The sequence below is a fragment of the Agelaius phoeniceus genome, chromosome 9 (assembly GCF_051311805.1).
Source record: "Agelaius phoeniceus isolate bAgePho1 chromosome 9, bAgePho1.hap1, whole genome shotgun sequence".
NCBI lineage: Eukaryota > Metazoa > Chordata > Aves > Passeriformes > Icteridae > Agelaius > Agelaius phoeniceus.
In genome coordinates this window covers 24,199,981-24,214,810 of record NC_135273.1, presented here as the reverse complement: position 1 = coordinate 24,214,810, position 14,830 = coordinate 24,199,981, and the positions used below count along the sequence as shown (strand labels likewise).

Sequence of the window (14,830 nt, the reverse complement as noted above, 5' to 3'; positions counted from 1 at the left end):
CATCATCCACCAGTGTTAAATCCAGGGTGGTGATTATACTCTTCAATTTCCTTCTCTTCAGGGTAAGGCACTTGGCTCTCCCTACAAGGATTGCTTTCCTACAATATTTTTGTCTCCTGAAGTAATCTCCACTTAATTTTCTCTGTGTTTCACATAAGGTCCTGTTTTTCCCAAGAGTTTGCTCAGCTATATCCTTTGTCAGCCCATGCTGCAGGATTTCATGTCCAATAGCAATGTGATTTTTTCACATGGCACATATGTCCTCTGTCAACACATACACTTTATTTAGTCCACTCCTTCTCCCTGTGCACCCTGTGGGATCACTGTGCAGTTATTTATTGCTTTTGCCAAGCATTTAACTAGTCCAAGAAAGAGATACAGAAAGACTGTACCAAAAACAAACAAAAAAGCACCTCCCAAAATAGACTTAGTCCTTATGTTTGCTCTCCCTTTCACCAAACTGCCTGCTGGCATAAATTCACATCCCTGTTCACTGGTATGCTTTTTTTGGCTGCCAGTGTCTTGGGAACATCTCAACAGCTGGATTTTATGCAAACCTACATTCATATGATCTCATTGTGTTCTCATATATGGCCATTTCGAAGATGAATGTGCTAAAGAATGCTTTCTCTGATGGCAATCAGTTACTGACTAACTTCTCAGAACACAAATATGTTTGCATCATATTCTTCTGCTCTCACATCCTCTGTCTTTTGAAAAACCTGCTTTACAATTTAATGGGCATTGTCACATCCCCCCGATTTTTTTTGTACTTTAGTTGCCAGTTGTCTTACCCTGCAGCTTCCTTCTGAGTATTTATAAATTACAAAAGCAATCTGAGATAACTACCCAAGATGACCAAAAATCTCAGGACAGGTAGTCCTACTGCAAAGGAGAATCACACTTGGCAGAAATATTCTTTCTGGCTGCATTTCCCTGCAGTGGAAAAAACTACTCTCTGATTACAGAAACAACCCCTGGAGGATAATACTAGAGAAAACCCACACTATTTTGTTTAGTTCTCCATGGCTATCAGACCAGCACCTCACTATAGTCAAACATAACACAGTGTGCAAAAATATGCAGCAAGTGCCTTAGAGGGACTGAACTGTTCCTGCAGTCTGAGAGCAATTCAGAAGGAACCTCAAGGAAACGTGCTCTAAAGGGGGTGAGTGGCCTCAGCAAAGGTGGTCTGGAATGGAAATTGCCATATTTTTTACAGTGTGTTGAAGGGAAAACTGTTTCAATGAATGTTCATTGCTTTTCAGTGTGTGGCACAGAGGATGGCAGAGAGAGCTTGCAGAAATCCTCTGTGAATAGGCTCCCTTGGCAATACAGAGACTGCATTGCATGATTCTGCTTTAAAAAAGGACAGAGCCAAAGGACAAACACATTCAGAAAACAGCAGCCAACTATTCATAAATAATTCTTGTTGTGCTCCCCAGTCCCCTCTCTTTAAAGCACAGACAGCACACAGATAATGTCTCACTTCAAAAATCACAGCCTACCACATCAGCATCTCATATTGAAACACAGGGTACAACTGAGGCTGGACTCACTGTTACCTTTTGCAGCTCCCCTCTCAGGACCTGTTAATAAGAAATTTTGATTTACATAAGTTTTCAGCAGGCATAATCAAATTTATTCTCAAAGCAAGAATTTGTAAGAATTGCAGTACTCTACATAGTGATTCAAACCAAAACACCCAGAAAAACACTGCTACTCCAATTTTCACAGCTAATTTAAATTTTTCTTTCACAAAAACATTAACGTATTCAAACAAAGCCTGAGGGCTTAATAAACATTGAGGTTGTTCTATGCCTCATTAAAGTTATTAGAAAAATTCCAGTCACAGAATCTCTGTTACTGAGACTATTTTGCCTTGCAACTGAGCTTACAACCTAACTTGTCACGGAAGTCACCAAGGACGATTATACTTGGAACTCTAAGATAGCATCTCTACAGGATCACTTTCAGATATTCAAAGAACTTGATTTTTTTGACTGCTAGGGGGGTGGTAAAGACCAAAGAAATCTGTTCTAGCTTGCAGGGGTTTATTTTCAGTGGTTAAACCACTGTCTACCATGAACCTGTCTACCATGAATGGCCTTTGGAATTAAGTAGGATGCCTTACTGGCCTTTCATTTTTTTCTTGCAGTAGTTTGAAAAAAGGTAACTCAAATGATTATGAGGAATAATACCAGGAAGGAGACACCTTAAGGGTTTTAACATCAGCCTAGAGGGGTCAAAGACTGATGCTTATCCAGTCAACACCGAGGAACCTGCAAGACAATGTTCCACGAAGATCCTGTTAAAAATCACACACATTGCCAGTGCTATTTTTGCATGTGATGTTACCAAGCCCAAGCAATTTTAAACCCCTGCCAAATTGAAAAGAGCTCAGATGGCTCCTCAGGAGATCCTATGATAATGTCCAAACATAAAGCACCACAGAGAGCTGTAACGTCCCACAAGACTGCCACACATTGTACTGCCCAAGGAAGATGTTTCTGTGCTCTTCAAAAAGAGCATACAATGGTAAAAGCCTCAATAAACTCACAAGATCTAAAGATACCGTGTTTTCCAGTGCTTTGCCTGCCCCAGATGAAATTCTACAGGGAAAGAAACCAGCACCCTTCCTCCTCCTTTCTCCCTTCCTTGCCTTGCCCCACTTGCTATATTTACAACATCCAAAGCTTTTCATCAATTTCCATTGTAATCTGTGTAAATAAATACAAATGTAAAAAAACCTAACTTTAGGGATCCTGGGCCACTTCCAGCTTGGCTGGATAGCTGGGCTGTGCATGGAGCTGGAAGGGTGTTTTCAAAAGGAGGGAAGCAGAGGAGAACAGCTTAAGAATCTTGGCTCAGGCTGGGCATATTTCCGCCTAACTCTGGCTAAACCTCAGCACGAAGGGCTGGACAAGGAGCCGATAGGAAGCCGGGGAGGGAGGGAGGGAAGGAGGGAGGGAGGGAGGCTGCGGGGCTCTCCAGCACAGCCACGGCACAGCCCGGGCAGGCTGGAACCATGCTTTTCCTCTGGGCACTGGCGTTTGTTCTAGTCCTGCATGAGCAAGATCTTTTAGGTAAGTGACTCTGAACTGGCAAAGCAGAAACTGTAGCTTAATCTCAGTATGGTCAAAGCCTTTGCATAGGGTGGGAGGGGGAGGCAAATAATTGCTTAATTTCTCTATGGACTTTATGTGAAGGTGACACAGGTATGTGTCAAAATCCTCTGATTTGAGAGGTAAGACTCCATTTTTGTGACATTAAACTCTGTCCTGTAGGCATATTGCTTTGGTACATTTGGAAATTTTTTACTTCTTACGGGAGATAGAATCACTCTACCTTCACAAATTTAGGACCACATTGAGGTGCTGCAGACAGTGCTCTGAATTTCCATAATTACTGTTCTGGCAGCCGTATTAATATCACACTAATCCACTTGGAAATGAGATTGAAGTTCAAGGTGATTAGAGAAAGATACTCCTTTTTCCAAGCCTTCTTTTTAAATTTTCTGGTAACAGCATCACCACTTTGTTTCTTCTGCTTTGGATTGCTTATTCCTGAGATTTTGAGGTACATAATGACTTCTCCAAAAGCCTTGGGAGAACAAAATATAAACAGAGAACATCTGATAAGCCTGCATCTGAATTCTACTTTCATTAACAAGAGATTAGCACTGAATAACCTGTAATCACATTGTAGTGTGACAAAGCTATTCAGTTTGACTAGTTCAAGGGTTTACAGTCCCTGTGTAACCACAAACCTGGCTTCCCAGCCTGTTTGTACTACATCTTTTCTGCTAGCTGAGGCTCAGATTTATTTTCCCTCTGGTCCTACTTTCTTGACAAGACAATAGTTGTATTTCATGGCAGGGTAGTAAGATCCTGTTACATTCAAAACATTTCCTAAAAAACTGCTAGTCCCTTCTGCCCCCAAGTTCTAGTCACTCTTCCTTGCCCTGACTCCCTCCTACTTGACTGGCTTTGTAATGTTTATCTCAGTGATGAACAGAAATATCAATGCAACAGCAAGAGCACTCTAACTTGTTTTCACTCCACAAGAATTCACTATCCTCTTGTGAGTTTTGCAAGCTTCGCTGAAATAAATGTGAAATAAAAGAAAATTAAAAAAGGCTTTTTCTATTCCCATAAAAGTAGGGTTTTAATCTAAAATAATTTGCAAACTCAGATAAAATTCAGTTAATTAGAATAGCACTTTGATAATAACTGCAGAGGAGACTAGCACCCAGTATCATGCCAGGTGGCAGCTACTCAGTCAGCAAACCATGTTTACTGTCTTAATGGTTTTCCATCATGCAAAATGAGAAATTTTGTGTCTGTCATGGCCAGGGGAGCACCCTGCCAGACTGAAAGCTTAAAAAAGCCATCCCCACTTTCATTCTGCTACTCTTGAGTGGGGGAACATAACTTATGATTCCCTTGCAGAATCCCGCATCCTAACTCCCACGGGTTCCTCCTAAAAATTATCCAGCCAAACTAGAATTTACGTCTTAACTCAGCCATTAATATAAACAATCTCATATTCAAAGAGCTCAGCCTCCAAATCATTCAGGAGGAGAGGCTGGCACGGGAGCCCTTCTGGATGCAACCACATGCTCCTGCCACAGTTTACAGTGCTTTGCTGCCTGTGCTGGGTTCATTTGTGGGGTGCTGCTCAAATGCAGCACACAATGTAGCCTGGAGCACAATACCTTTATTCAAGGTATGCTTTTTTGGCTGCCAGTGTCTTTAAACGTGTTTCTAGGCAAATCGTTCCGAGGGGTGAAGCACCCCAGCAGCAAAGATTGTGCTCCATGCTTGTGCACCTGGAGCTCCAGGGTAAACAAGCCCCTGCTCCCGCACACGGGCCGTTAGCGGAGCTCCCCAAACACCGAGCGCTCTACCAGGGACCCAGGCACCGCTGCTCCACACTGTGGCGTGGTTTGCTTTCCAACAGCAGCCGTTTCAGCCGGTTCTAACTACGAGTTCAAGTAAATCAAGTGTATGAATGCTTCTCTTCATTCATCCAACATATTTTGAATTCTCAAGATGTTTTGAATCCTCTGATATTCACATGCAATATAAAAGCTGGGAAGATCTATAAGCTAGACCATTATCTAGAAAGTGGAAACAAAATCCTTTCAGAATAGCCAGATACTGCCCCAAATTGACCATTTGCATTATCACAGAGAAGCATTTTTTTTCTCTAGGAGATGAAAACACTGCATTGTAGAATTAAAGCCACAGTAAAAATTTATGTTAGATATCCTACTTTAGGCCTGACTTGGAGTCATACTTCTCTACTAACTAATTAATAATGGTTTAACCTATACTCTATGTTATAGGTATTTTTTGTCCTTATAGAAACCTACCAGCATTGTCTCCAAAGCAAGGATTACAGTCCTTGCAAAACCCACCTTCTAACAAGGAAGGAGAAAAAGTTTGTGACAACAAAGTGTACCCCAAAATAACTGTGGTTTTTAAGATTGTGAGGTATCTGGAGATCAGGGTTCAGTACAGAAGTGAGCCTTTTATTGAGAGATTTTATATATCTGTAAAGCCCTATGTTTTTGTACGTTTAGTTAAAAGGAATTTCAACTCTGTGGATAATGTGACCTCCACATGTAAAGCAAAAGTTAGTATCAAACTCTCCCAAAAAAATCAGGAGTTTAGAAATATAGCCTCATCCTGCAGGTGAACAACAGGAGTCCTTTATTCAAAAACACAGCCAATCTACTCTGGCTGAAGCAGATGTAATCCTGGGCCTGAATGTCAGGAAATACTATGTGTGTGTGTATGTGTGTCTATCTGCCCTTCTCCCACTATTTGACTTCCTGACTTGCTGCAGACTGCATGAACTGTCAGCCAAGAGAAAACAGATTTTCAAGCAACTTCTTAGATTTGTTCAGATTTTAGGAAAAAACTATATTCTTTCATTTTACTTACTTCTTTCTTTTACTGCCATGACTTAGACATGAAAACTACACAATCACAGAACTGACTAATAAGTCACAGACTCACCTCGCCCACTCCCCATGGCCATCATTTCTATTACTAAACACAGACCAAAAGCCATGTCCTCAGAAAATTGAGAAACTCTTTATCCCCTGATACCAGTGGTTATCCTCAAATTGATGATGGTATCCATTATTTACGTATCTCACATCTCCACTTTCAAGCCAGCCTTAAGCTCACTAATTCTGCACAACTTGGTTGCTTTATGGACACTAAGATACAGCTCCTCCTGTCCTATACAGCTTCTAGCTATAATCCTCCTTATATTTAGCCTTGGTTTCTATAACAAAGATGCATTCACACGAAAATAAATCCATAATAAAGGCAAACTTTTCTGGAGCCCAAAGCATCATTCTAAGATACAGCACGAATTAGAGTAACATACCTGCTGATTACGTAACTTGTGCCTCTTATCAGTCCAACTCCCTGTAGTCATTTTCCATTGCAGAAGCAAGTGCAAGAGGATATTCTCTGGCTGCTTGTTCTGAAGACCAGCATGCTGAAAACACGCTCCAAGCAATAGTTCCCTCACAGGAACATTTAATTACTATCCTTCTTCCTTTGAATGAAAATACACAAAACTTAAGTGCTTCTTACAGTCACAGAAGAAGCAAAAAAAGGAAAGTAGTTTTTCAAGTAGCATTTGTGCTTCTGGCACATAGCCATGGCAAAGGCCCAGATTTTTCTGTGCTTAAAAAAAAAACACCCACTGGAAGCATGAACTATCTCTGGTCTCGTGCACTCCCTCTCAGTCTCCACTGCTGGGTAAGTGAGAGATGGATCCCCTTACAAAATGACAATTACATGGGTTGCAAAAGCTGCCCATAAATGAAGTAGTTTTACACAGAAATATGTGTTATCTTGTCAGGAACAATTGCTATGAGGTCCCATTTCTGGTTTTGCACATTTCACAAGCACAAGTGATGTGTGGGACCAGAACATACTGTGACACCAAGTCCCACACCCAGGTGGATGGGACACACCAGGCAAAGATGTGAGAACTCATGGGCTGGTACCTGACCCACCTCCATCAATAGATTCCCCAACCCATGAGGTTCCCCCTTTGCTCCTTCTCTTTCAGGTAAAAAATAATTAAAACAAGTACAATCTTACCTGATGTAGGATCTGAAATAATATTCCTAGCAGCATATTCTGCACCTTGATAAAGAGAATATGAACCACACGTACAATTTTGGAACTTTCTGACATGGTTATTTAGCTTCTAAAATTTATTTTAAAAATAACTAATTTCACAGAAGAAACTCATTTCAGGACATCTCCCTTATCAGAGGATCGTAAATCTTGGATACCAGAGAAATCCCTTGGATTTTTTATTATGTTTGAAACTTTTCCAGAACTTGACACTTAGGCAGCAGTTGAAGTATTCAGTGAATGTATAGATTACAGATTAATCTCTAATCAGGCATTAAAAACTTTCATGTACCTTCTTGAAATTAAAACAAAACAAACAAAACCCCAAACAAAACCCCACATAACAAAAACACTAGAGAAAGAATAATTTAGAGAAAAAATAAGTGAAGTAAGGGTCAGCAAATCCATTCAGAATTCTGTTGCATTCCTCCCACACTGGATAATGGATTAATCATTTGAACTTGGTCCTCCAGTTCATGACCTTTTTCCTGTTAGAACATAAAACATAACTACTGCCATTCCTTTTCTCATCAAAGGCTGTCTGGCCACCTTATGCTCCATGCTTTAGGAATAAAATGGTACTTCTAAACCTAAGGCAGTGCAAACAAAAACACAGAGCACAGCATGTTTTCTTGAAGAGTTAGTCATGTTCTCCTTTATTCCCCTTGCTCTATCACATGTTTTCAGGTTTCCTCATTTGCCATCTGGTTCCTGTTTCAATCTCCCATGTCTCCCACTTGGCTTGTGGCCTGCTTTGTTTTATCCCTCCCGCCCTACTGAGTGCAAACAAGACCTTGCAGTCAACTTTCAAAACCACATTGATCATAGAATGAGGCCAAAGAACTTGACAGGTTTTAAGACCAGTGGGAAACATTGTGGTCACTCACCTTGACCTTCTTTGTAACGCAGACCAAAGAACCCAACCCAGCAATTTCTAGATCAAGCCTGTAACTTCATTTGGATCAGCAATGTGTCATTAGGAAGGTTACTTTAAAAGACCTACCAGATCTGTGTGGTCACATACTTCAGTTCTGGCAGTCCTAGTAACCACAGAAAATGACAGCAGAGAGGCAGTTGCTTAGGTTTATTCTGATGCTTATCATTAACTATTTCAATGATCAAAATCAATCATTTAACAGCACCTGGATAGAAAGAACCCTGACAGTCCTAGAAAGGAACTTCATCAGGGAGCACAGAGAAGGAACATCTTGCGGGTTGGGGGAATATATCAAATATACAGGAGGCAGAAGAGCTTAACTGAGGGATATTCTTAATCAAAGGCCTCTGCTCTTAACCTGTTTAGCAAGGCTGTTTTGATTCTTACTTCATTGCTCATTCTCTCCCTTGCTATAAAACCAAATTTTGTACAGTCAGGCTGACCATAATACACAGATCTTACTCTCCATTGTGCTGCTTCTTTCAAACTTTAGGCATGTTCTTCTAGTAAACAGATCCTTATTAACAACCAGTTCAGAGATGCTCCATTTCCCTGCTGGTGTCTGACTGCATCACAGCCCAGGGTTAGAACTACCCAGATTTATGGGTGCCATCAATGTAGCACAGAGGACTTAATCAGAGCAAAAAAGGCATGAGTCGTTTTCTTATCTTGAACACAAGAGTTCTGGTTCTTGATGGAAAATAACCACCCTATATATCAACTAGAATGGATTTCAAGAACATAACTGAACATCTCACTTGCAAGAAACATCAGGTGGACATTTGCAGATGGGACATTAACTAAAAAGTAATGTTCTCTCTGCCATATTGAAATGTTGCAAGTGTCTGCATGAAATAATCTATTAAGTTTCAAATGAGATATTTAAGACATTGAAATATGCCTCCTACACACTTGCCTAAGCTGTCAGAAGTTGCAAACACCTACACATTTTAAATATGTAATTTATATGGAATACAAAGAACACTTCACTCTTAAAAGTGGTTACCTTCAAAACTTACTACCAAAGTTGTCTGTGTTTCAAAGCACGTGCAGAGAGACAAGTAAAAATTCCAATTTACATTTAAAAAGCGTTTCTTCAGTAACTTCAGAAAGCAAGTACCTGGAAGTATCCTAAGTCATGAGTCTACTGCTTACATAGTTTGCAGCCTTCTGCTCTTCACTTCCTTTAAATGGTGACTGTAAAGTCACATGGTGACTTCATATATATGAAGTAGAGATGCTGCTGGAGTAAGGTCAGTGCCAAAGGCAGATTGTGTCCCTTTCTTTCACCAATTGAAATAGAGAAGGGCAGTGCTCCTAAGCAACATTCCACGTGCTCTCTTTGAGCACATGGTAATTACTGCTTTGGCTGAACTGCCTGACCATAGTGACCCAGATATGTGCCACATTTACAAGGGACCGGATGTGTCCTGTGAACAGCCCATCCCAGAGATAAAGCTGTAACTTAAAAGCTAAAGCCAAACAACAGAATAACAATGAGTGTTTTGGGAAGCCAAAGCCTCAAGCCAGGACTCAGAAAAAAGAAATCTACACTGACTGCCCGGCCAGCAGCAGCTGAAATAGCCTGTTCTGGCATGGTCGTTAAGAGGCAATTGCAAGAGGCTGAACAGCTCTGTTCTGGTGTGAAAGTCACTAACAAGACATGGACATGCAGGTCCTGAGATGGTTTCTCCTAGCTCAGCCCTCTCACAGCTCACAGCTCCATACTGTGCGGTCTACACTAGACACGCTTTTGCTTACACTAACCCTTAGCCTTGCTAACATCAGCTGTCAGGTGTTTCCTGAGACACTTAGGCTTGGCCTGTTTGTCAAAGTTTTAGGCACTGCACTAATTCTGTGGCTCTGAGTGATATCTTACAGCCCAGTCAAACAAGGACTTGGTCCTCCTTCAGTATGGCCATTACAGCTGGTAAGGCAGCACAGTGCTGTGAGCGATGGAAAGCTGTCTCCCTCTGGGTCCGGAGAGGAACCCGGAGCTACTGAGTCCTGTGTCCCATAGCAACCCATTTACCTCCTTCTCTAGGTACACACAAAGCTCTGTGTGTGTACACACGATGCACACAAAATTGTGCAGTGCTTTGCTAAGCTCACAGTAAGATGCAACAATCCTACACTGGCTGTACATGGTACCTATCATGGTATGTATACATGTGCTTTGAGTAACTGTCAGTCCATCATATCTAACCCCCTCACCTACAAACACCTGCCTAGGGAATCAGCCACCACAATTTCAGTATCTCCACACTGTTCCAGTCACAATGAAAAAAAGACATGTAAAGCAAAAATTTTGAGAAATAGCACGGTTCACTTGACCACTAAGTCAGTAACAAGACTCATAAACCACCATCACTAGCAGCAAAGAGGAAAAAAAAGGGCAACTGCAAAGCCGCTGGTGTTGAAATACCTGCTGTATTTCAGCGCCCTTCTGTAAACAGGTAGACGAAGTCTTCGGGATTCTGTCCTAACAGCACCACCTTCTGGTACTGCATTAAAAAACCCCAGCCAAATCTCTGCCAAACCAATTTCTAAATAATGCCCAGTATATCAGGTCACTTGGTAATCCCTCCTCCTCCCTCCAATTCCAAGGATGCCATTCCAACTCAGAGTACATCTCTCATCGCCTCCAAACTGCAGTGATCCTTACTGACACATGTTTGCCATCACCTGACACCTACACTCCAGAAATCTTGGCACAGGCTTGAGACGAAGCACTGCAGCAGTTCCAAACCACTACTCTGGCACAGCAGCACTGAAGAGAGAATTAGTTACTGCTCTTGTGTGTCTTACTGTTCATTGTAACACAAGCTCAGTTTTGTCTTTGTTACAAACAATGACAGAATGAGTTACTGCTGCTTCCTCATTATCCTAGCTGCTTCAAGCATCAAACAAGAGCAAAACTTAACTTTACATGCAGGAAGATATGTTATCACTTTAGCACAGTTTAAAATATTCGACTACAGTCCTCTGCACACATTTGAAAATTTAAAATGTTACTGAATGCTGCACAAAAGTTATGAAAAGCAAATAGGCTCCACTAAAACATGGACATCAGCAGCTACTGACTGATGGAGTACAGCCAGCAGAATGAAAAGTTCAAAGAGCAAAAGCTCATGAGTACTGAGAGGTAAACACAGATAACTGACAGAGAAATGTGACTTTGGATATAGCAAAGTCAGTAAATGTGCTCAGCAATAAAACAATTTTTATTGTTTCCCTTCCCATTGCAAAGTCAGACTGTCTGGGACAACCTTCTGGCACAGAGGAATCATCAGCATCCATTTACAAAGTGGACAAGCTTAGCTAGTCTTCAAAGCTTTACAGCACCAGCTGCTTCTGAAGAAAGTCTATGAGGAACTGTTGTGTTAGGCAGATCTTCCCAACAGTTAGGTTTGACACTTAAGAGAGAGAGTCACAGCCTATAAACTTACCTTACACATGTAGGAAAAAATAGATTATGTAAAACAAATACACACATACACAAAACAAAACAAACACCCGTGGCAAGAGAAAACACCATGTTCCAACCAACATGACATGTGCAGGCAACTACTAGGGCACAGCTGTAGTTATTGGAAAAGAAGTTCAATTCCTACATTTGGTTCATCAACAATGCTGTGTAGCATGCAAAATACCACTTCATAAATCTGAAAGGCAAGGACTGCTATTAACCCTCTGCCAATTACCTGTGTCTCTATTTCCAGCTGCTGCTGATCCTGTCAGTATGGCACCTGGAAGTCTGGAAAGAGGAACCTGGTGCAATGAACACATGCTCCACGAACGCTTAGATATTATTGAAGAGGTAAGAGGGATTGTGCTGGCTCCTGAACCTTACCAGACTTCTGCCCTATCCTTTTGACCAAAGAAAAAGAATGTTTCTAGACAATGTCCCTTCTTGACTTCATTCTAGTCAAGGTTGGACTACTTTTTTCAGATGTCATATTTATCCATGAAGCCACTATCACCAGAAATATATAATCTTAATGAATTCCAAAAAACTGATTAACAATTTTTTATACATCAGCCTTTTCTAGAATGTTTATAATCTAAACATCCTCATCTGTGCCTTTCATCTAAAAATCTCAATCTGTATTTGTTAAGTTTCACACTGATTTATGGGTAGATGTAGGATCTGCAAGTGACTCCCAAGACTGATAGAGGAGTTTCTGCTGACATTTAAGAGCTATATGAACTCTATGACAGGGATTCCAGGAAAGCTGAAAAGTACTGATTTGATTTTTTTTTTTCCCCCCGGTGTCTTAAGCACTCACAAGATACCTGTTAACTATTCTCAGCTGGGTAGTTCCCAAACTTCATGGTGTGGTTCTCAAATGGGAACATCACCTCTCTCCTGGCTCTAGTCCCAGCCCTTGTCTTTCTACCCCATCAGCTCCTCTCATCGTCCTTGCAGATTCTTTTATTGCATTTAATAAATTGCATTTCTGTCAGAAATGAGAAAGAATTAAAAACAAACTAATGGAAAGCTCCAAGAATTTAAATTCTTCTTTATACAGGGCTGCTGTAACATAACTCTTGCAAAACCGAGTGCTAATACTTGTTGCCACTAGAGGCCAGCAGAACACAAGGAATGTTTAAACCTGCAAACACACATTACAGATCAAATTAGCTGTTGCCATGATAGGATATGAGGTTTGCATTTCTGCAAACGCATCTGGTGCAATTCCTTCTACCTGACCCTCTGTCTACCTCCTTTCTCCATTTGTCTCCCTTGTTTCCATTAGAAGGTAATAAAAACAGTGGAGCACCTAGAATCAGAAGTCAAATCACTCCTCAACATCATCAGTGAGACAACACTGAATATCCCCACTGCTCCAGGAACTCCACTTATAGATGTTTTTGATGGTCAGTATCTCGTCAGGTATAATCTAAATTGAAAAAAAGGGTTACATATGTTATTATTAAATATGCCATATTTTCTCTCTAAATATGTGAACTAATTCAGCTCAGGGTAGCTAAGGCCTCAGAACTGGGGACCTCAGGACCCCAGTTGCAGGTCCAGTTTGGAAAATCAGATTTCAACCTCTAAAGAGAGGGCTGGGAGCAAAGGAAGCAACTCACCTTAGAATGGCAGGACAGACTAAGTAATCTCAAGGTCCTTTCCAGATTTAAGATCCTGATTCTTTAGCTTCATGTGTGACAAAATAATGGGATGGCATCAGAATTTTACAAAATTGGAAGTATTGCCATTTTGATATCCTAAATACAACTTTGACATGTAAGCCCCTCACACAAAACATGTTCCTGGAATAAATTAAACCACAACAGAAATTAGTTGGATGAGACCACTTATTCTACTCATTTTCTTATAATGCTCTATGTGCCTCATCCTCTGCCTAAATATCAACAGTGCATTTAACAAGGCAAGACACTCTTAGTGGAAAATAAACCACTTGTGGACAGATAAAAGCATCCACAGACATGTTTATGAAGTCAGTTTTGTCAGTCCTGGGCTGTTTATTCATTTAAGGTAGCTGTAACTGGGCACACTACAGCGCACTTACATGATGGAAGTAGGTTTGAAGAAAACAGCAGCAGAGTTTATGCTGGTTTTTGGTTCTTGCAGGTGGCTGTATAGATCTGGTAACCATGACTGATACCGTCCTCACCAACTTTGTTATCCACTGAAGCTGAAAGTTTTCTGTGAGGGGCAGTTAACAGGTTAATTGTTAAGTTACTCCCCTGCAATGGAAGGGGGTATTCCAGTAAAAGTGAAAAATATTCCAGTTAAGCACTGCAGTGAATTTAAAACAGAAATCAGCAAATCATTTGCAGCAAATCTATAGCAAGTACTATTCACATGGATCTTGCTAAAACTGCCAAATTGCTCAAGAATAACAGATTGGACCTTCCTTCTATGATTTTGTGAATCAAAGTGACAATTCCCCACTTCAGAGTAGCAAGATTCATGTTTTAAAAGAGATTTATCCATAAAGATTGATCCTGATCTCATAACCAAAAATAATCACATCAACTCTTCTCTATACAGATACCAGCTGAGCACTGTGAAGACAGAAGACAGCTGAATGTAACAGTGTGGTTGTCATAAACAGCTGCACTTCTGATCATTTAATAAGCTTGTGTTTCCAGAATTCCTGCAGGGTGAACAATCCTCAGCTGTAGTTTGTCTTCTGTATTGCTGTGCTTTATAATAAAAAGGTATTTGCTTTCAGATACAGTTTTAAACTTGGCATTCTAAATCTTTCAGGAGCCCTACTATATCAAAACTGCATTTCAAATGTCAGTAAGAAAACACTGTCAGTAAGAAAACAAGATCAGGTGGTGTTCAGGACTAAAGCACAGCTAACAAACGTCCCTTAATTCAAAAGCTTCCTCTTTCCCCAGCAAAGAAGTGAACCCTTGCTATTGGTTTCAGCCAACAAAGAGAGACTTCCAGCTGCAAATTCCTCTCAAGACATGCTCAGATTGTCTGACAGAAATAAGTGTATGGTCTGCCTCTGGACACAGAACACACTGCTGCCATTGACCCAACTGGGAGTCCTGTCAGCAAGTCCCAGTCAGAATCCATCATTTGGACACATGGCTATCATATTCTGTAATCTTTACATTCCCCTCCCTTGCCATGGTGACAAATGCAATCCAGAATTAAATCCACGACATAGCCTTTTTCTTTCAAGACAAATAGCAATACAACTTGTAGGAAGAAGGACCTGCCTAACCCTTA

General features: G+C 40.8%; 1 protein-coding gene across 2 annotated transcripts; it reads left to right on the top strand.

Annotated features, from left to right (window-relative positions):
- Positions 1-2,975: 2,975 nt before the first annotated feature.
- PLAC9 (placenta associated 9) lies at positions 2,976-14,317 on the top strand. Of its 2 annotated transcripts, XM_054637870.2 has the most exons (4): positions 2,976-3,086; positions 11,832-11,929; positions 12,870-12,990; positions 14,135-14,317. In XM_054637870.2, the coding sequence occupies exons 1-4, from the start codon at positions 3,029-3,031 to the stop codon at positions 14,143-14,145; spliced, it is 288 nt and encodes a 95-aa protein (XP_054493845.1). In that variant the 5' UTR covers positions 2,976-3,028; the 3' UTR covers positions 14,146-14,317. The 2 variants fall into 2 exon arrangements, with proteins under 2 accessions (XP_054493845.1, XP_077039399.1); XM_077183284.1 differs by having other exon boundaries at positions 12,870-14,317.
- The last annotated feature ends 513 nt before the right edge of the window (positions 14,318-14,830 follow it).